Source organism: Dreissena polymorpha, chromosome 9 (assembly GCF_020536995.1).
Source record: "Dreissena polymorpha isolate Duluth1 chromosome 9, UMN_Dpol_1.0, whole genome shotgun sequence".
Classification (NCBI taxonomy): Eukaryota; Metazoa; Mollusca; class Bivalvia; order Myida; family Dreissenidae; genus Dreissena; species Dreissena polymorpha.
Window position 1 is genome coordinate 104,508,200 of NC_068363.1, and position 21,020 is coordinate 104,529,219.

Here is a 21,020-nt window from a genome sequence, read left to right on the forward strand (position 1 = left end):
GGGTCTTATGGTGTTTCGGCCAGCATAGCTCAAGCCCAACCTGTGCATTTGCACAGTCTGGTCAGTGGCGATGATGTTCGCTATAAAATCACTCTTGGTGTTATGGTCTCATTATGTACCTCCTGACCAGACTGAGAGATGCGCAGGCTAAGTGGGATATATATGTGATGGGAGCATATGCCATAAGATCAATTTTTGCATGACAAGGGTCTTTAAAAATCTAATTGCGAATTGTAAATGGCACATTTTAGCACAATGCTTTTTTGGCGAAGCTGTATACGCCAGCTTTTCACCTTACCTGACCTTTGTAACTGTCCAATAAAATTCAAATAAAATTTCCCGCGGCTAGTTCAGAATGAATACACTTTATTTATCTCATAGGCTGATTTGAGCGTACGTGCAGAACATTGGAAACATGTCCGCATCTTTGTAATGCTGTTTTACTGTGTGTTCAGCATGAAACAATTTTATCTCTAATGAAAAGGCTTAATAGATGGCACAGTTATACACGCAATCTCGACATCAATACAGTTTGTGCGTGCACCTTTTATTTTCAAGGATTCCTAGAGCGAGAATGTTTGTACTTAAAGGCTATGTTTTCATATTGAGTACTAACTTCCATATTCCTGTCAACATGTTAACATGTAAAAGTATAAAGAGCAGTGGAAGCGAGGCCTCACTTTAATGCATTGCATTTCAACCCGCGGGGTATCGGGTCAATTTGCAGCCATGTGTAAGAATGTTAGAATTTATATACAGGTCATCGCTGCATTTTCACAACTACCTTATGTGCTGACCGGAGTTCGCGGCCAGCGTTATATAATAAAGACGCAATAGCGTGAACTAGGTGAACTGGAATTTTCTTTAGACCAGAAAGATGTTAAATGAAGATATCCAGCGATATAATTATGGTATGTCAATAATAGATTCTTAATGTGTTTTCAACAATACCATGATCAATATTATTTTTAATTAATTCAACAAGAATTATTCCACCATATTGACTAATGTATTAAGCATGAGCGGGATGATTCTCGATACTGTTAATAATCGAATCAAATAGCGATGCCCAACAAACCACTGACTTAAACAAGTTTGTTAAAAAACCGCACATATAAATATTTAAATATGTACGGATACTTCGCATGTGACCGGTTGACTCTAATATTTAATTTCACTTCCATTCTTCTTTTGGTTTTCTGTTTTGTATATTTAGTATATTTAGGTTTATGACCAGCAATATGCAATAATGTAAAATAAGCCGCGAAAACTCATGTGAAGGTCAGAGACTGGTTGACACTGTGTGAACTGCTAGGGTAACTAGTTATGCATAAACAAAAAAGCATTGGTCAACAGGGCTGTCTTTATGACTAACTAATTCGTAAGTAAAAATTATTGCTTTATTGCTTGCAGATCTTTTTATTATATATTTTCGTAAATTTTGCAATATCTTATTTTGAAGGTGTATATGGTGTCAAAAATCAAAAGTTTTGTACAGGGAATTCTCATCATGAAATTATAATCTTAATGTGATAGGTTTTCGAAATTCCAACAATATTCATTTAATATGATGGTGATTGTAAATATTCTTTATATTTGGTTCTCATTATACCATTTTGATAATTATTTCTATGCTTTCAGAATGTCACACATAGGACCATGTTGTTTTTATTTTGTCTAAGTTATCTCAATAACATAAATAGGATGATAAAAAAGTGCACACACATCTCGACTGGTGCGTTAAGACACACTCTTTATAGATTTGAACGGCTTGTGTTTATTTCAGACTTGCGATTAATTTTGAAAAATGAGTTGCGTCTAAGATTATGCAATAGCAAACAACTTCAGTGCCTTCAGCCCTTTGATAATATCCATATTATACAATACACCCATATTATATGAACAATTTTATTTGTTGTTATTTTTTTTATAAATAAAATTCAATTAAAATATTTAAAATAAATAATAAAACAGAAATGTTTCTCCGATTTATACTATCAAACTGACAAGAGCCTTCAAATAATATCCATTTTTTATCTAAGAATGTGTGAAATTTAAATAATCGGTTCAATCAACTGTTATATGTTGTAATAAATAAATAGTTTTCTTTGTGAATGAAAGGGGAGGCCTTGGGGCCTTTAATTTTTATTGTCAGCAGCCCTGCAATTATTCCATTTTCCACTTGTTAATCATTAAATGACTTAAAATAAATATTTGTAAATAGTGCAAAGAAATTTCAAAGATAAAAATTGATAAATAAATTGGGGAATTTGACTTTTCTTACCTGTCTTTCAGAATTTTCCAAGCTCAGCACAGATAAATCTTTTAAATATGTATGTGTTTTTGAACCAAGATAATTCCACAAATTGATCTCATTTGTTGCAAACATATGCCTATCAAGGTCAAATATTTTGCAATAATTAGAAATTTGAACCGTCTGTCTGATTTTTTTAGCTCACCTGCAAACCTTTTTGCTTGTTGGGTGTTGTAATGACAATAATGGATCACATATGCTAACAGCCAAGTAATGGCATAAACAGAATTTAATACTGCGAAATCATTCTTATTCTTCCGACATTATTTTTATGCTCCCCTTTGAAGAAAAAGGGGTATATTGTTTTGCACATGTCGGTACTAGTCTGTCTGTCTGTCGGTCGGTCCGTCCACCAAATGGTTTCCGGATGATTTCTCGAGAACGCTTAGGCCTAGGATCATGAAACTTCATAGGTACATTGATCATGACTGGCAGATGACCCCTATTGATTTTCAGGACACTAGGTCACGGTCAAGGCCACGTTTTGGGTTATATGTCTCCGACCGCAGAACACTTGTTATTGATTGCGTGGGTATACAGATCCATGAGTCCAGACACTAAATTAGTCTAAAATTATTTTTTTTTACTGTTTAAGACTAAATTAAGAAAGACATGGAATACATTAAATTAAATAAAATCCTTACACAATCCTGCATTGTTGTGCAATCCAGATAATATATAAATATTACATGTCTGACAGGGTGACAGTAAATTTGTCAACTTGAGGAAATACTGTCTTGGCCTCGGTTGACAGTATTTTTCCGAAAGTTGACAAATTTACTGTCACCCTGTCAGACATGTAATATTTATTTTATTAAACCAAAAAAAACTATTCTAACATTAACAATTTATATGATCCATGAACAATTTTAATATTCAATAAATGAAATGTATTCTAATATTCCCTTAAGTTGTTAATGCACACAGGCTGTCTACGTACTTCGGATGAAAATTACTTAGATAATGTTTTATATATCCTTTGGCTTTGGTTCTCTGTATTTTAAAGTTAATATAGCTGATATGATTAAAGAATTGAAATATGAAGAGTTGCTAGCATTCTAGCTGCTGATACTGTGGTGCTTGTGATGATGCTGGCCAATTGTTTCACATACTTCAGTTTAGCAGTTTATAAACAGGGAACAAAGAATTATTTTTGAATAATTTACTTTAAGTTAAAATGTTACAAAATTGCCTACTTGTCACAAAATACGCCCTTTTAAAGTTCTTGAATTCGTTTAATGATGATATGATATGTTATATTAACCGAACGTCATCCACTTTTCCGCAAAAACATGACGTCACCACAACAATGAAAATCAAATGACGTTTTCTTTATTTATATTCAGTTGGCAGACAATCAAAGTGACTTCATTCTGCACGTGATTGCTAAGGTAGCGGGCAACATTATTTTAAAGACAGTAATTTTTTCCTGCTTTGTCTGACAGTATTTCTATATCACGATGGCCTATGAGAGTTTAGCATTGTGAATAACAGTGAGGTATATTATAATAATACAATATGTACTAAGCTGAAACTTGACATTTCCTTGAAAGAGCTAATTCAGTAAAGTAATATTGATACTGTCAACTTTGTTTAGAGAGAGTAGTATGGATATGCGCTTATTTTTAACATCCTTGATACCCAGTATTTGTATTTTGGTTTACAGGGATGTTATATTTATTATGAGTCAACTTGCAGCAGATCAAACACAATATATGCTTTTATAAAATGATTATTTATGATCAATATCCTATTGAAAAATTGTCAGTTCATTTAAATAAATGTTTATTTATATCTCAGGAAAATAATTTGCCTGCATCACTTACAAACAATAACATTTTCTCCTTCTCTAGATGGCTCTGATTAAGGTCAGATTGTTGTAAGTTTGGCCATGATTCTAATTCAATAGGACCGTTTAAAATTTGCGTTGTCGCTTCAAACACCTAGCAAAAGTCTATATATAGTTCAGCTAATCTTTTTACTATCACTTTATAACATGGACAAGTTTATTAGCATGTAAGAAACAAGGCTGGTTACTATCTGTATAATAACAATGGACTAGTTTATTGGCATGTGATAAACAGGGCCCACCTCCTGTGTCTTCCTTTCCTAGCGATATAGAGGTTTAGTATAAACTTGTTAGTATCATTTTTTAGTCCACTATAACATTTTGTCAAATCATGCCCCTAGGGTTTAAATTGGCTATGCCCCAGGGGAGATATTATTTATAAATACTTGAAAACTGACTAAATATTCTTGGCTGAAACCTAAGCAAACCATATGGCTTGTAAATTTGTAACTATATGTTTACAAAGTGTTTAAACTTATAAACTGCAAAACATTTTCTTTGACCTCTGTATGTAATAATCATCCTAACTTTGTCCGATGATGTCTATTTACTTAAAAATATTTGAAAAATAGTGAATAGTTGAGCAAGCTGTCTTCTGACATCTCTTGAAAGTAAACATTGGAAAAATGCCATATCGTGATCAATATGGCAATTGTAAGGTAAATTGAAAAAGCTTTTCAAATGTCTTTTGTATAAGTAATTGTGTGCAAGCTATTAAAAGATCTCTAGGTGCTACAAAGAAAATAAAGTCAATAATATTTAAGCCCAGATTTAAGAAATGCATTGAGAATAAAGCATTATAATATTTTCAATCGTAATTAATTTAATAGAAAGAAAACATTTTTGTCCCCTACCAGTGAAATCGGAGGGGACTTATGCTTTGCACTCCGTATGTCTGTCAGTCTTTCTGTCTGTCTGTCAGTCTGTCAGTCCGTCACACTTTTCTGGATCCTGGGAGACCTTTAAAAGTTCTTGATATTTTTACATGAAACTTGAAACATGGATAGATGGCAATATGGAGATTATGCACATCATTTCATTTTGTTCCTACGTCAAAAATTATGGTTGCTATGGCAACAAATCTTTATAAAAAAAAACTGACTTTTTTACTGACAATGGTGGAGTTTCACCGGTAGGGGACCATATTGCTTGGCAATCTCTTGTTATTTCATATTATTGTTTTCATTTTGTGTATAAGTTTTCCATAAAAAATCACAGACATATTGTTTGCATGTAGAAATCTTGGTCTTGGTGTCGAAATTCATTTAAGTAATGATTATTTCACAATTCATTCAGCTACCTCTTTAGTTGTACCTTAAAATAAAGATAATGTGTAAAGATATCCTGTGAGAAAATGTGCTTTCTTATATTGTATATTAACAGGATTGCTTAAAGCGAGATTATACGATTTTTTATATGTGTTAATTGTAATATATTGATAAAATATGTTACAATAACACAAAATAGGCAAGAAAAGTTATATATTAAATACGAATTTCATAAAATTCAGCAAAGACAAATTAGCGCCCCGAGCCGATTGTGACGAACATATTTTCCTACAATAACCGAAGCATTCGTTTTTTTTTTAGGACCAGAGTAAGTGTTTGTGTGTCGTATGAATATATATTGTTGCCAGAATTTAAAATGAACCGTTAAACTAAGTTTAGATTCACATCGTACAAGCATGATATAATGCTGGCGAAATCGACTGTACAGCCGTTTTCTATTTCAGAATTAAATATATGGCTTATTACACATTTTTTGACACATGTTCTTCTGAACTTTTATTTTATAAGCCCCGCCAAAAAAAAATTCGGAGGGGATATAGTAATTGGTCCTGTCCGTCTGTCCGTCCGGCTGAAACTTTGTCCGGAGCATAACTCCAAATCCATTCAATGGATTTACTTTAAACTTAGAATATAAACAGATGGCAACTAGGAGAAGTGCAGTGACCAAGAACCATAACTCTATCTACCTTAGTTTTTGAATTATCTCCCCTTTTATATGACTTTAAAGTAAATTTTTGTTCGGAGCATAACTCTAAATATACTAAAGGGATTTACTTGAAACTTGAAATATAAACAGAAGGCAACTAGGAGAAGTGCAGTGAGCAAGAACCACAACTCTGTCTACCTTGGTTTTTTAATTATCTCCCCTTTTATATGATTTTAAAGTAAATTTTTGTCCGTAGCATAACTCTAAATCTACTGAAGGGATTTACTTGAAACTTGAAATATAAACAGATGGCAACAAGGAGAAGTGCAGTGACCAAGAACAACAACTACATCTACCTTAGTTTTTGAATTGTCTCCCCTTTTATATAATTTTAAAGTACATTTTTGTCCGGAGCATAACTCTAAATCAACTGAAGGGATTGACTTGAAACTTGAAATATAAACAGATGGCAACTAGGATGAGTGCAGTGACCAAGAACCATAACTCTATCTACCTTAATTTTTGAATTGTCTCCCCTTTAGTATAATTTTAAAGTAAATTTTTGTCTGGAGCATAACTCTAAATCTACTGAAGGGATTTACTTGAAACTTGAAATATAAACAGATGGCAAGTAGGAAAAGTGCAGTGACTAAGAACCATAAATCTATCCACCTTAATTTTTGAATTATCTCCCCTTTTATATAACTTTAAAGTAAATTTTGTCCGGAGCATAACTCTAAATCTACTTAAGGGATTTACTTATAATTGAAATATAAACATATGGCAACTAGGAGAAGTGCAGTGACCAAGAACCATAACTCTATCTACCTTAGTTTTTTAATTATCTCCCCTTTTATATAATTTTAAAGTAAATTTTTGACCGGAGCATAACTCTAAATCTACTGAAGGGATTTACTTGAAACTTCAAACTTAAACAGATGGCAAGTAGGAGAAGTGCAGTCACTAAGAACCATAACTCTATCTACCTTAGTGTTTGAATTATATCCCTTTATTTAATTTCAAAGTAAATTTTTGTCCGGAGCATAATGAATTATCTCTCTTTATTTGTTTTTACAAATATTATTCTACTCTCTAAAACAAATGTTGTCATATAAGCAAACACATTTCGGCGGGGATTTGGCACTACTGTGACAAGCTCTTGTTTTCTATTGAAATAAATATATAATCTCGCTTTAAATAAAGAAATTATTAAAGAAGTCTTGCTATTTGATAAATAATTTAATATGGAAATTTTAGTACAGGGATTCATATATAATGAAGTTATTGCAATTCAATACTCTATACATAATCTTAATTAATTCACCAAATGTAACATACATAGAGTATTTAATTGCAATAACTTCATTATATATTTATTGTAAGCAGTTTTTAGTGACTTAATTAAGATTACATATGTACATGTAACCTTAATTAAGTCACCAAAAACTGCTTAAAATAAATAAATCACTACACTCATTTTTAAATCTACAAATTAATTTATTAATGAAAGGTATTTTCAAAGTTGGCTTTGCATTTTAACAAAGGTTTTTAAAAAGAAAACTGCAGACACCAGAAACTGTATTGCTATGTCAATATCAATGACAAATAGGGTGACTTGTCACAGTATATTATCAGGGTATACCTTCCAATTAAAATGCATGGGTTTGGTTTTATAATCTCAGGGTTAGGTCTATTAATACTAACAAAGCCAGCTTGTCATTTTTGGATGTGTCGAATTTCAAAAAAACATGAAGTTTGTTTATTATTAAAGGGTATACATATTCAAACTCAGATCAACCTCAATTAATGACAAATTATGTGCCAATGAAGAAAAAAACTGACTGTGATCTAAGCATTCTGATGAGATTTAAAGCTGTTGATGCACCAGTTCAACTGTATCAATAATAAAACGTAAATATGGTCAGAATTTTTTAATAAAATGATTTTCGGACCCGCCGACTCCAATTTTTGACGAAACCAACAAAAAAAATTAAAAATCTTTTTTTTTTTTAGATGCCAAAAGGTGGCTTTTAAACATGAAACGCTTGCCGGGTTTTAGAAAAAGTTCAAATGAGTTACAAATCATCATAATAAACCTAGGTGCCAGGAACCCCTCACTGCGCCCCACATGCTGCTGCACTGCCAAAACCATAAGGCGCAGAGGGACCACCTCGATGCAGCATTGCACTCCCATGGACTAGTTTTAAACCTTTCCAACGTGCTAGACCCCAAGAGAGAAGCTAGGGGCCCGGTCTTCTCTGCCCTCGCCAAATACCTTCTAGACTGTCAGATAACTGACAAGATCTAGGTCATTGGGGGAGGGAGAGCAGCCAACATCCACCCAATTATTCAGTCATGTGACTGATTTGTTTTAAACAGTGTAATTTTTACTAAAATCTGACGTAGTCATTGTAATTGTGTTGGATTTGTGTCATTTCGACACAACTTTGTTTTAGTTTTTGATGGGATTATTGTTCAACCTTGCCCTTTCTAAATCAGGCCAATGGTATTGACCTGGTATTCCTTATTTTAAAACATTTTTTATAAGAGTATGACGTTAGTCCACCATTTACATTCTTCACATTCTTAATATATTCATATTTTATGGCAGTTCTTATTTAAAAGAAAGGACAGGGCTGTCTAGTCACCCGCGTATGTTGGCTGCATTGCACCCTCTCCCTTCCCCCCTTGACACCCCACCCTTTTCCCCTTCAAACTTGAAGAGCCATGTCGGACTAAAGTGCACGGTGCAGGGCCTTATACATTGCAAAACCCTTATTTAGCCCTATCCAGGGTAATACAAATTCTTTGGTATTATTGTAAATTTTCTTAGTATTGCTATTTTTCCATCATAGCAAATCTGGTACCTTGTATATCATTAATTCTTGTTAAAATTGCTATTTTATATAGCAAATTTCCTTATTTTTGTGTTAAATTGCTATTCTATATAGCAAATTTCCTTATTATGCCCCCCTTCGAAGAAGAGGGGGTATATTGCTTTGCTCATGTCGGTCTTTCGGTCTGTCGGTCCGTCGGTCGGTCTGTCTGTTGGTCCGTCCACCAGGTGGTTGTCAGACGATAACTCAAGAACGCTTGGGCCTAGGATCATGAAACTTCATAGGTACATTGATCATGACTCGCAGATGACCGCTATTGATTTTGTGGTCACTAGGTCAAAGGTCAAGGTCACGGTGACCCGAAATAGTAAAATGGTTTTTGAATGATAACTCAAGAACACATACGCCTAGGATCATGAAACTTCATGGGTAGATTGATCATGACTCGCAGATGACCCCTATTGATTTTGAGGTCACTAGGTCAAAGGTGAAGGTCACGGTGACCCGAAATAGTAAAATGGTTTTTGGATGATATCTCAAGAACGCATATGCCTAGGATCATGAAACTTCATCGGTAGATTGATCATGACTTGCAGATGACCTCTATTGATTTTGAGGTCACCAGGTCAAAGGTCAAGGTCACGATGACCCGAAATAGTAAAATGATTTTCGGATAATAACTCAAGAACGCTTTTGCCTAGGATCATGACACTTCATAGGTACATTGATTGTGACCCGCAGATGACCCCTATTGATTTTCAGGTCACTAGGTCAAAGGTCAAGGTCACAGTAACAAAAAACATATTCACACAATGGCTGTCACTACAACGGAGGGCCCATATGGGGGGCATGCATGTTTTACAAACAGCCCTTGTTTGTATGTTAAATCGCTATTTTATTTAGCAGATAAGGTACTTTTGTACTTTTTTCTCTCTTGTTATCCCCTATATTTAAATAATATTGGTTGTATAAGAGCACTTTGTGGGTTTTCCCCTGCATTGAGGAATTATTTGGCCTTTTTGCCAATTTTATATCACACTGTTTTAATTTTCCTTCAATTGTATTCATACTATTTTTCATCTACCGTGCACTCCCTCTGGTCCATGGGAAGCAACCGTCGTAGACTCCACCTCCACGATTACCTCCCTTAGACCAACCTATTGGTAATGCCCCTGCTGGTTTTTTCCCCACTCACACCAGCCTACACTTCCAAATCTCTCCTTCTTTTAACTCTCCAGGGTGGCAACTTGTATTTTATAAATAAATGCATATAGCACTGTACATAATGTAAATAATCTACTTTTATGTATAAATCTATCTGTTCTGTCTCATTTTTAACTGTAAAGTTCATTGTTTTACTTATAATTTTTATGTGGCCCTTTAAAGGTGACCGTTTGGCAACACGTAAGTCATTACCCTTATTTTATAAGGGTTATTACTAATATCCCTTTTAAATAATGTCTTAACGCCACTCTGGGGGGTCGTCTCTTCTTCATAGCCCAATTCTCATGAGGTTCCAAACAGACAGGGTCTTATGGTAGAGCATTACGGCTATATTCCCCGTCTGCAAGTGTCCAGCATTAAACCACACATACTAATATTTATAAATTACAATACATAATACAAATTAAATTAAATTACAGTACCAAATACCATTGTGAGTTATATTTCTATCTAAATACATTTATACATGCAAATCCCCTTTCACAGAGGAGAGCTAGCAAATCAGGCTCTACCCCTCCAAATAATTAATGAACATAAATCTCATACCTTCCCATTGCTTCTGTTTCCTTGTATATTACATAACCCAAACATGAGATTTACATCTATCTCTTGACCTTATTATGCATCTAAAACATATGGTGGCAATGCTGGACCACTTTGTGATCTGGAAAATCCTAATAATATTAATATTTTTATTTACCTTAAATATATTAAACATCAGTGCAGTTTGTTTATTTCAAACATTTCACACATCTGTGTAATTCTTTTCTTTTCAAATAACATGTAAATTAAAGTAATTCCATTCGATATTAACACCTAATATGCAGATTACAAAGTTAAAAGACTCCAATAAACTCATTGCAGCATTTGCTTAACAATGACTAGTAATGATGATGCCACATATAATAATATGTGTTTTCACCATCACTACTTATATAAATTGGGCTATTCTCTTCCTTCCTCTTTCTTTTTAACATAAATAACACCAAAAGAATAGTAGTATTAGTAATAATAATATAGCATCTTCATAGTACTCCGACAGTATAAAATAATCATACTAAATGCAATTAAATTTAAGTATTAATGGATGTAATTATCATTTCTTGTTCCATATATTTTCTAATGAAATTCTAACTAACTAATGGGGTTGTTTACCCTCAGGACTATGACGTACCATTTGGGTCAAAAGTCAATAAGACCTACTAGATGAAAAGAGAAATGTACGTCGACGTACAATATGTACGTCGACGTACATTATTTTGTACGTCGACGTACAAAATTGTACGTCGACGTACAATTTTTACCGACCCTTGAGTGTTAGCCAATCAGAAGACGCATTCCATCTTATCCGTTTGTTAAACTTTCACTGCGGAATTGTAAACAAATGGCGGTCTCCATAATATAAATAGGTTCTGGAAAAACAACTGTTTGCTAACAATTATAGTCCAATAAACTAATGTCAGTCAAAGAGAACATGAGCAATCATTCTATATATCGGGCTCCTTTACTTAGCGGTAATGTCATAGTGGGTTTCAATTGAAATAATGCTATATTTAACAAAATTCCCCCTTCGTTCAAAAATTCCCTATCCGAAATTGTATACTCGAGTACTGTAAAGTCAGATGTGTAATAGGGACCTTCTATCATGACGAACGTTGCATAATGATCCTACTTTGTAATTATTTTATAATTGTTTTATTATTTTCTGCAAAGGTTATCACAACAATACATTATCAGAACAAAAAAGGTGTGCATATATTGGTTTTGACAAGTATCAGTATCAGCTAGATTTAATTGACAGTAATATATAAATGTACAGCTATATTTAGATATCAGCTATTTTTTATGCCCCCCTTCGAAGAAGAGGGGGTATATTGCTTTGCTCATGTCGGTCGGTCTGTCGGTCCGTCCACCAGGTGGTTGTCAGACGATAACTCAAGAACGCTTAGGCCTAGGATCATGAAACTTCATAGGTACATTGATCATGACTTGCAGATGACCCCTATTGATTTTGAGGTCACTAGGTCAAAGGTCAAGGTCACAGTGACCCGAAATTGTAAAATGGTTTCAGGATGATAATACAAGAACGCTTATGCCTAGGATCATGAAACTTGATAGGTAGATTGATCATGACTAGCAGATGACCCCTATTGATTTTCAGGTCACTAGGTCAAAGGTCAAGGTCACAGTGACCCGAAATAGTAAAATTGTTTCCGGATGATAATTCAAGAATGCTTATGCCTAGGATCATGAAACTTGATAGGTTAGATTGATCATGACTAGCAGATGACCCCTATTGATTTTCAGGTCACTAGGTCAAAGGTCAAGATCACGGTGACCCGAAATAGTAAAATGGTTTCCGGATGATAACTCAAGAACGCTTATGCCTAGGATCATGAAACTTGATTGGTACATTGATCATGACTCACAGATGACCCCTATTGATTTTGAGGTCACACGATCAAAGGTCAAGGTCACAGTGACCCAAAATAGTAAAATGGTTTCCGGATGATAACTCAAGAACGCTTATGCCTAGAATCATGAAACTTGATAGGTACATTGATCATGACTGGCAGATGACCCCTATTGATTTTCAGGTCACTAGGTCAAAGGTCAAGGTCACAGTGACCCGAAATAGTAAAATGGTTTCCTGATGATAACTCAAGAAAGCTTATGGCTAGGATCATGAAACTTCATAGGTACATTGATCATGACTCGCAGATGACCCCTATTGATTTTCAGGTCACTAGGTCAAAGGTCAAGGTCACAGTGACAAAAAACTTATTTACAAAATGGCTGTCACTACAACTGAGAGCCCATATGGGGGGCATGCATGTTTTACAAACAGCCCTTGTTATTTTTTAGATCAACTTATAGATCAAGATCAGCGGCCTCCTGCACGATATTTCTTTAAATAGTATGAAAACTATTAGAATGTTATACTGTGATTTCATTAACTTAGTAGCATGCATATCATATCTAATAACTTAATTTTGCTATATTTTATTTCCATATTGTAGCTGTTTTATACTTGTTACATTTATACACATGTTTATATAGTCGGTTCAAAAGCCTTAATGGCTTATGATGTCTATTTATGTCTTGCCGACTCAAAATAAATCTTATCTTATCTTATCTTAGCTGCTAAATGATGTATACAAGATGCATGAATCAGTCTGCTAAATTAGCACAAGCCCTATCACCTGTAGCAAGTAAAATTACTGCCGGACACATACAAAAATTCACTTTTGTCATCCGCTAGGCACGTAAATAACTGAAGCCAATTGATAGTTGTTAAAAAAATTGTAAGTTTTTCTTTCTATTAGCATAATTATTTATCAATTTTGTGAACGAACTTGCTGGAAGTTGTGAAACAATGAAATTCTGTTTGTTTACCAACATGCATCTTCTTGCGCATGTCATCATTATTTTTCACTGATGCCTTTCAGTCACATTCGGTTGTTATTGACGTTTTCTCTAGAAATTAATCGAGTTGATGCTTTCTGAATCAATTATTTCATTCAAGTAATACACTTCCGTTTTCGTTAATGTCAACATATGTCATATAGGCAGTTTCTAAGGTATGTTGATGGGGCTAAGCCTGGTAAAGCACTTCCAAGAAATTGATTTGCTAAGAAGTTGCTATCTTCAATATTGCAAAAGGTATTGCAAAAGTTTAACCAATGTTACAGTTTTCCTGAGAATTTTTGTCTTTTACCTTGACAGATGACCTAGATCTTTCACCACTCGAAATGTGCCGGTCCATGAGATACACATGCATGCCGAATATCAAGTTGCTATCTTCAATATTGCAACCCAAGATTACAGTTTTCCACAGACAGACAGACAGGCCAAAAGCAATATACCCCGGATCATTGAATCCAGGGGCATAACAAGTTTGTGCTTATAAAAAATATGTTGAGCATGTGAAAATTCTTTAAGTAACTGGCCCAACTGGCATGTATCTTTTCAAAGCAAATTTTGAAGACTGATGAATGATTGAAAATCTTACTTTTGTATTGAAACATAAGAAACTGCAACAAATTAAGACCACATAATTGATGAATTTACGGGTGTCAATCTTATGATGTGTACCAAAAAAATTACACTTCACCAATGTAATTTAAATTGAAATATTATTAGGGAATAGTGAAATCGTTTAAATCAAATAAGCAAATATTTCCTTGGTGAAGTGTACATTTTAATATTTCATTGGTGAAGTGTACATTTTTTGTGACGATCGAAAAGTTGGCATAACTTCATAATATATGTGGACTCAATTTTTTGCAGTTTCTTGTTTTTAAATTAAAATGTAACATTTTCATGCATTCATGCATCATTTAGCAGTTTTATATTGCTGTCACATAGATCCAGATGGGTAAGGGAGAATACGGTCAAAACCCCTCACGGACAAAAACCCTCCCTTTATTTTCATAGGGGGCGGACAAAAACCCTCCCATGAAAAAACTGGGTAGGACAAAAACCCTCCCATTAAAAAACGGGGCGGACAAAAGCCCTCCCGTGAAGTCAATTAAACACAGACAAATGTAATTGTTTCAAACAGTGTGCATTCATTAATCCTAAAAGATTAACTGGTACCCATTGTGTTGTGTGTATTTAGCTGTGTGAAATTTTTTCTTGGGAGGGTTTTTGTCCGGCCCCTATACAACTGATGGGATGGTTTTTTGTCCAGAAGGTGTTTTGTCCGGCATTCGGGTAAGGGGCATGACCTTTTTGAAGTGAACACATATGTAATTTTATATGCATACCATGAGATAAAAGTAGTGTACTAGAACTTGGCACCAAATAAGGAGTCTGACAGTCAAAAGCGGTTATATAAGATATCCAACAGGGGTCATTATCCTCATACACAGCGAGCGGAATCAAAATGCCAAGTTTTTAAACAAAAGTCTAGATAATTATAAAGATGGTGCAGATGAAATTGTGAAAAGAGATTCTGATTGAATATTGTATTGTAGAGGGCAAATCAAATATTGCAGAAGGGGTCCGAGCAATATGTCACAAGCTAGGTTTTGTATTTTAACGGGAGACTCATTCGGCCTCCTCTTTTTCGTATAGGGGGGAGGGGGGGTCTTATTATTTAGGGGAAGGCGATATGTGGTTATCATTCCACATTTCTGAATGGAATTCATCCATGTATTAAAAAGTTCACCTCGATGATCTCAAGGTCAAGTTTGATTCTGGGTTATATGGGGTCAAACACTAGGTCACTAAGTCAAATGATAGAAAAGGCTTGTAAACACTCATATTTCAATGCCAAAACACTCATTGCTGTGACTTTGCATTTAACAAATGCAGTCTTGTTGAATAAAGCACCCAGTCATTACATTTTCGGTTTAATATTGTCTGAAAAATATTAAATTTGACTAACAGACCGTGACCAATTTTATTTTGTAAATAGTTTAGTTGCATGTACATATGATAACTCAGTTTTCTAGCAATAAGTTTTTTTCAGTCTGTGGATCAATAGCTTTCAAGCAATACATTACCTTTTTAATTACAGGATATGATGAGTTGATCGAAAAGAGGTGCCTTGAAATGCTTGCTGTGTCACCAACAGAACAAATGGTTTACCATTACAGTTTGACAATTTTATTATGGGGTAAGTGTGATGGTGTTAGTTAGCTCTTTATAAATGCTGCTGGCAAGCTGAAATCATTTGCATACTCAAGGGCTCATCAAAGTTTCAGCATAGTAACATAATTTTTGTTTTATTACATCATCGTAGTTAGTCTAGGCAAATTTGCTAAACCTTACTTTTATTGCTATGATAATTGTTGGTCGCTGGTATGCAGCCTGACAGCATCGGGTCCTGCTGTTGATTACCTAGACATTCCTTCATGTCAGCAATTGGTGGATTTAAGACCAAAAGAGACTGTGAAAATTAGTGTTACTTTAGCTGATGAAATGTGGGCAAGGTTGTTCCCTGATCATCATGAAAATTTGTCAGAATGTTTATCTCAATTAAATGTAGGTCAAGTTTGAAAGTGGGTCATATTCTGTCAAAAACTAGGTCACCATGTCAAATCATAGAAAAGGCCTGTTAACACTCTGGAGGTTGACGTTCGTCCACCATCTACATTTCTCAGTGTCTTAATATAACCATATTTTATGGCAGTTCTTATTATGAGAAAGGACGAGGCTGTCCAGTAACCTGGAATTGTTGGCTGCATTGCACCCCCTCTCTTCCCCTTTGACACCCCACCCTTCCCCTTCAAACTTGAAGAGCCATGTTGGACTGGAGTGCACGGTGCAGGGCCTTATACCTTGCAAAACCCTTATTTAGCCCTATTATTTTATTAATATTGCTATTTTTCCATCATAGCAATTTGTGTTCCTTGTAATACATTAAATCTTGTTAAAATTGCTATTTTGTATAGCAAATTTCCTTATTTTTGTGTGAAACTGCTATTTTATATAGCAAACTGCATTAACATTTTCTTTATATTGCTATTTCTACATCATAGCAAACTTTGTACCAATTGTATTACATTAATCCTTGTTAAAATTGCTATTTTTTACATAGCAAATTCCTCATTTTATGTTAAATTTCTATTTTGAATAGCAAATTGCCTCGGTTCTGTGTTTAATTGCTATTTTACATAGCAGATAAGGTACTTGACAGTACTATTTCCTCTATTGTTATCTCCAATATATTAATAATATTGGTTGGATAAGAGCTTTTTGTGGGTTTTTTCCTGCATTTAGGTAATATCTGGTCTTTTTACCAATTTTATATCAGGCTTTTTTAAATTTCCTTCAATTGTATTCAAACTATTTTTCATCTACCGTGCACTCCCTCTGGTTCTGGGGAAACAACCGTTGTAGACCCCATCCCCACAATTACCTCCCCTAGTTCAACCTAGGGGCACCGCCCCTGCTGGCTATTCCCCTATTCACTCCAGCCTATACTTCCAAATCTCTTCTTCTTTCAACCCTCCAGGGTGGCATTTTTTATTTTATATATATAAATGCATATAGTAATGTACATATTGTAAATAATGTACTATTGTACAAATTTAGCTGTTTTTGTCTCCTTTTTAACTGTAAAGCACATTGTTTTACTCATGATTTTTATGTGGCCCTATAAAGGTGACTGGTTGGCGACACCTAAGACTCTAGGGGTTGCATTTTCTTCCCGATCTTCATGAAAATTGGTCAAAATGTTCTTCTCAATGAAATCTAGGTAGAGTTTGAAAGAATGTGATAGGTTATCAAAAACTAGGTCTCTAAGTCAAATGATACAAAAGGTCTGTTGACCGTCTAGAAGGTCAACTTGGAACAATGAATTTCAGGTGAGCGATACAGTGTCCTCTTTTTTAGCTCACTTGTCAAGCAGTGACAAGATGAGCTTAAAGGTATCCAGACAATCGTTCCCACAGACAATCGCTCCTATGCTAATTTTGACACGGCGGATGTTCACTCCTATGCTTTTTTGTAAATCTGGACAGTTGCTCCTACATTATTTTTACAAACCCGGCAATCGTTCATACAATATAATATTTTATTATTTTGACTACCCGGACAGTCACTCATACATTATTTTGACAACCTGGACATTCGCTCCCACAGTATTTTAACGCCACGGCAATTGGTTCATACAATTAGATCCAAGTGTTGGGCATCAAATTTGTCTTGGGCACTAGGATGCGTGGGGAATAATCATTATTGACTTGTACACATCTAGCTGTGTGTATAAATAAACATCAGTGTTTCTTTTCATTGTTATGTGTTTTATTTTATTGTGGATAAATGTATATAAATGTAAATATGTGCATATCTCCTTTCTGTACATCAGTGTGCATATTATCGCATACAAGTGTAGGGTTTAACACCGTATAAAAAGAAATATTTCTGTGACTGATCGAAAAAAGGTGGTTCTTGAAAAAAGTGGTGGGGTATACATTTTATATAATATTCATGGCAATAAGTCAATGAGTATGGTCAATGAAAGTGCAATTTCATATAAAATGCTCTATAACTTCCGTCTCTAAATACAGTTAAAAAGTGACCAGTATGCAGGAGTTTACGTTTCATTTTCACAATTGTCTAGGGGTAGGACCTCCAAAGCCCCCGATACCACGAGAAACATCCCCTCCCACACATACCCCCTTCGCCACTACGTTGCTCAATAAATATCGTCGATGGCAAAAATTCGTACCCCCCTTTTCAAAATCCTGGCTACATGCCTGAACTTTAATTTAGGAAAGAATGTCCCTGATAGGAATTACATAGGAACAATTGTCCAGATTGTCAAAATAATGTAGGAGCTACTGTCCGATTGTCAAAATAATGTAGGAGGGAATGTCCATCTTGTTAAAATAATGTTGGAGCTATTGTCCAGGGTATCCGGACAAACGGCACCCGGACAATCGGCACCCAGTGTTTTTTTTGCAGAGGCGGACAAACGGCACCCAGTAAATTTGTTGAGGCGGACAAACGGCACCCGGTAAATTTGTTGAGGCGGACAAACGGCACCCGGTACATTTGTCGACCCGGACAATCGGCACCCAATTAAATTGTAAACCCGGACAAACGGCACCCGATTGTAAGCTAAGAAACATTTAATGTTTGTTTTTGTTACCAATAAAGACAGTTGGCACCTTGTTGGACTTAATCGTACTGATTAGTTAAATAAATTAATACGAGACAGACATACTAAGTAGCACAAAGTAATTAATATAACTTTCCATTGCAAATTTTAGTGTTGATAAATATCTAATTTCTCATGTATTGCTGAATTTTAAAAAGAATAATCACAGCCCAAAAGTACAAAATTAATTGCTAATGTAGTGTTTGGATTAATGGGTCCAAGTGACTTGATTAAAATAAACAGGAGTCTTATGTGTCTTCAACAAAAATATTGAACATAGGGGTAGAAGTGTCAAGGGGTCGAAGGGTCTTCTAAAATGGGTAGGGGTCAAAGTGTCAAGGGGTCGAAGTGTCTTGCTACCTTGTTTATCAACTAAACTGACACCAAAAATAAAATGAAATCATGATTACAATTTATTAATTTCATATTTTTATTTGAAGCTTGTACAATTTTAGATAATCAGAAGCGTTACAATGAATCAATGAACATGTTGGGAGTGTACCTGTTGGTTAATGCTTTATAGGTTTTTGAATAGACATTTCATATGAATGAATCTTTATGATAATTCTGGGTATTTATTTGAAAATGAAAATTTTAAGATTTTAGTGCACATTCATAATCAATTTTATGTCTAGATACTAATTTTCAAAGAAAATCCTCAGAAGAACTTTTACATAACATCTTATTGTAATCTTCAATTTCATGTTTTCAAAATATGTAATCTCACTTTAAAAAATATAGATCTACAATCATGATTTGGCAGTTATAGAGATAACTAACATTGAACATAATTATTATTATTATTTTTACCAAATTATGAGAATATCGACTGCTAACACATAGATATTGTGCATATTTATTGACCTGGCGTGGTGGTATTAACCTCTGGCTTATGCAAATAATAATTATCACGAAATACAACAAAAACTCACCAAATATATGGGCATAAGAAGTTGTATTGATGTCATATGTTTTTTAATAATTATTGTGTTTGAAAAAAGTGATTTTTCAAATTTGGAAAAAATAATATTTTAACATTATACCGGGTATTTTACAGATCATGTCAGAGACTACACAGACTGTTACAGACAACGCCACAGAGCAAGTCCGGGGTGTCCTAACAGATACAGCAGCCGGTAAGTAATCCAAATAATTTGAATTCTTTAGACTTGAGTACGAAAATAGATTATTAACTAACCAGTCTTTATATTCCGCCGCAGCATCTGCGATGCGGTGGCATATAGTGTTTGTCTTGTGTGTCCGTCTGTTTGTTTGTCCGTCCCACATTGTAAAAAATCTTTTTAAAAACCACTATGCCAATGTAAACCAAACTTGACAGGAATTTTCCTTGTGTGGCCCTCTACCAAAATTGTCCAAATAAATCCAATCTGATGACCAAGATGGCAACCAGAGCTAAAAATAAAAAACATTTTAAATACTTCTGTGACCATTTTTTCAATCTTCAGGACATTTGGTCACAATGTTTATTTTGATGATCTTAAGGTCAAGTTAGAATCTTGGTCATGTTGGGTTAAAAACATGGTTGCTAGATCAAATAATAGAAAAACCTTGTTAACACTCTAGTTGCCATATTTTGGCTTAAATCAACATGATCTTTGGCCAACATGTTTATATGGGTGATCTGAAGGTCAACTTTGAATTTGGGTCATTAGGTCAAATAATTGGAAAACCTTGTAAAGACCCTTGTGACCACAGTTTTGCTTCAATCTCCATGATCTCTATGATATTTGGTAAAAAAATAAGATTTTTAAGTGAAGTTCAAACATTGGGTCAATAACTCGGTCAATATGTCAAATAATAGACAAATGTTGCGAACATTATAGTGGCTGTATTTTTGCTTCAATCTTCATGATCTTTGGTTGAATTGTTTATCCCTCACTGAAATAATGCCAAAACAAATGCAGTCTTGTTGAAACTGAAACAAGGTTGGCTATTAAGTGCATTGTATGTTGTCTGTGCATGTGTCAGCATTTTGATGTAAGCTTTCTGCAAGGCAGAATGTTTGTAAAACTAGGTATATAAGTTAAATTGTACAAATACTTTGTAAACACTAAATAGGTAAATATTTTAGCTTATCTAGTTGGAGAATACGAAGGGCTACTGTACTTGTGTGCCGTTGGAGTTACACTCAGATTTAGCGCAACTTTTTCAAGTATTCCTTATATCTTCAATACTGCTTAATATATTGTGGTGAAAATTTTTGTCAATGTTTTTCCTGATTATATG

The 21,020-nt window shown here is 34.5% G+C and overlaps 1 protein-coding gene and 1 long non-coding RNA gene across 8 annotated transcripts in view; one reads left to right on the forward strand and one right to left on the reverse strand.

Moving 5' to 3' along the window:
- The window catches only part of LOC127843792 (uncharacterized), a 33,690-nt gene extending 31,288 nt beyond the window's left edge, over window positions 1–2,402 (reverse strand). The window contains exon 1 of one of the 2 annotated variants that reach the window (XR_008032346.1): window positions 2,285–2,402. This is a non-coding gene — a long non-coding RNA (uncharacterized LOC127843792). The remainder of the gene's footprint in view (window positions 1–2,284) is intronic. The other variant, XR_008032347.1, reaches the window with a different exon arrangement.
- Window positions 1–21,020, forward strand: part of LOC127843782 (uncharacterized) — a 32,956-nt gene that overhangs the window by 4,675 nt on the left and 7,261 nt on the right. For 4 of the 6 annotated variants that reach the window (XM_052373574.1, XM_052373576.1, XM_052373577.1 and 1 more), the window contains exons 2-4: window positions 13,886–14,055; window positions 15,684–15,782; window positions 19,831–19,909. In XM_052373574.1, the coding sequence (XP_052229534.1) occupies window positions 13,935–14,055; window positions 15,684–15,782; window positions 19,831–19,909 (299 nt within the window). In that variant the 5' untranslated portion in view covers window positions 13,886–13,934. Of the gene's footprint in view, window positions 1–13,885; window positions 14,056–15,679; window positions 15,783–18,577; window positions 18,729–19,830; window positions 19,910–21,020 lie in introns of those variants that run through there. The other 2 variants (XM_052373578.1, XM_052373579.1) reach the window with 2 other exon arrangements.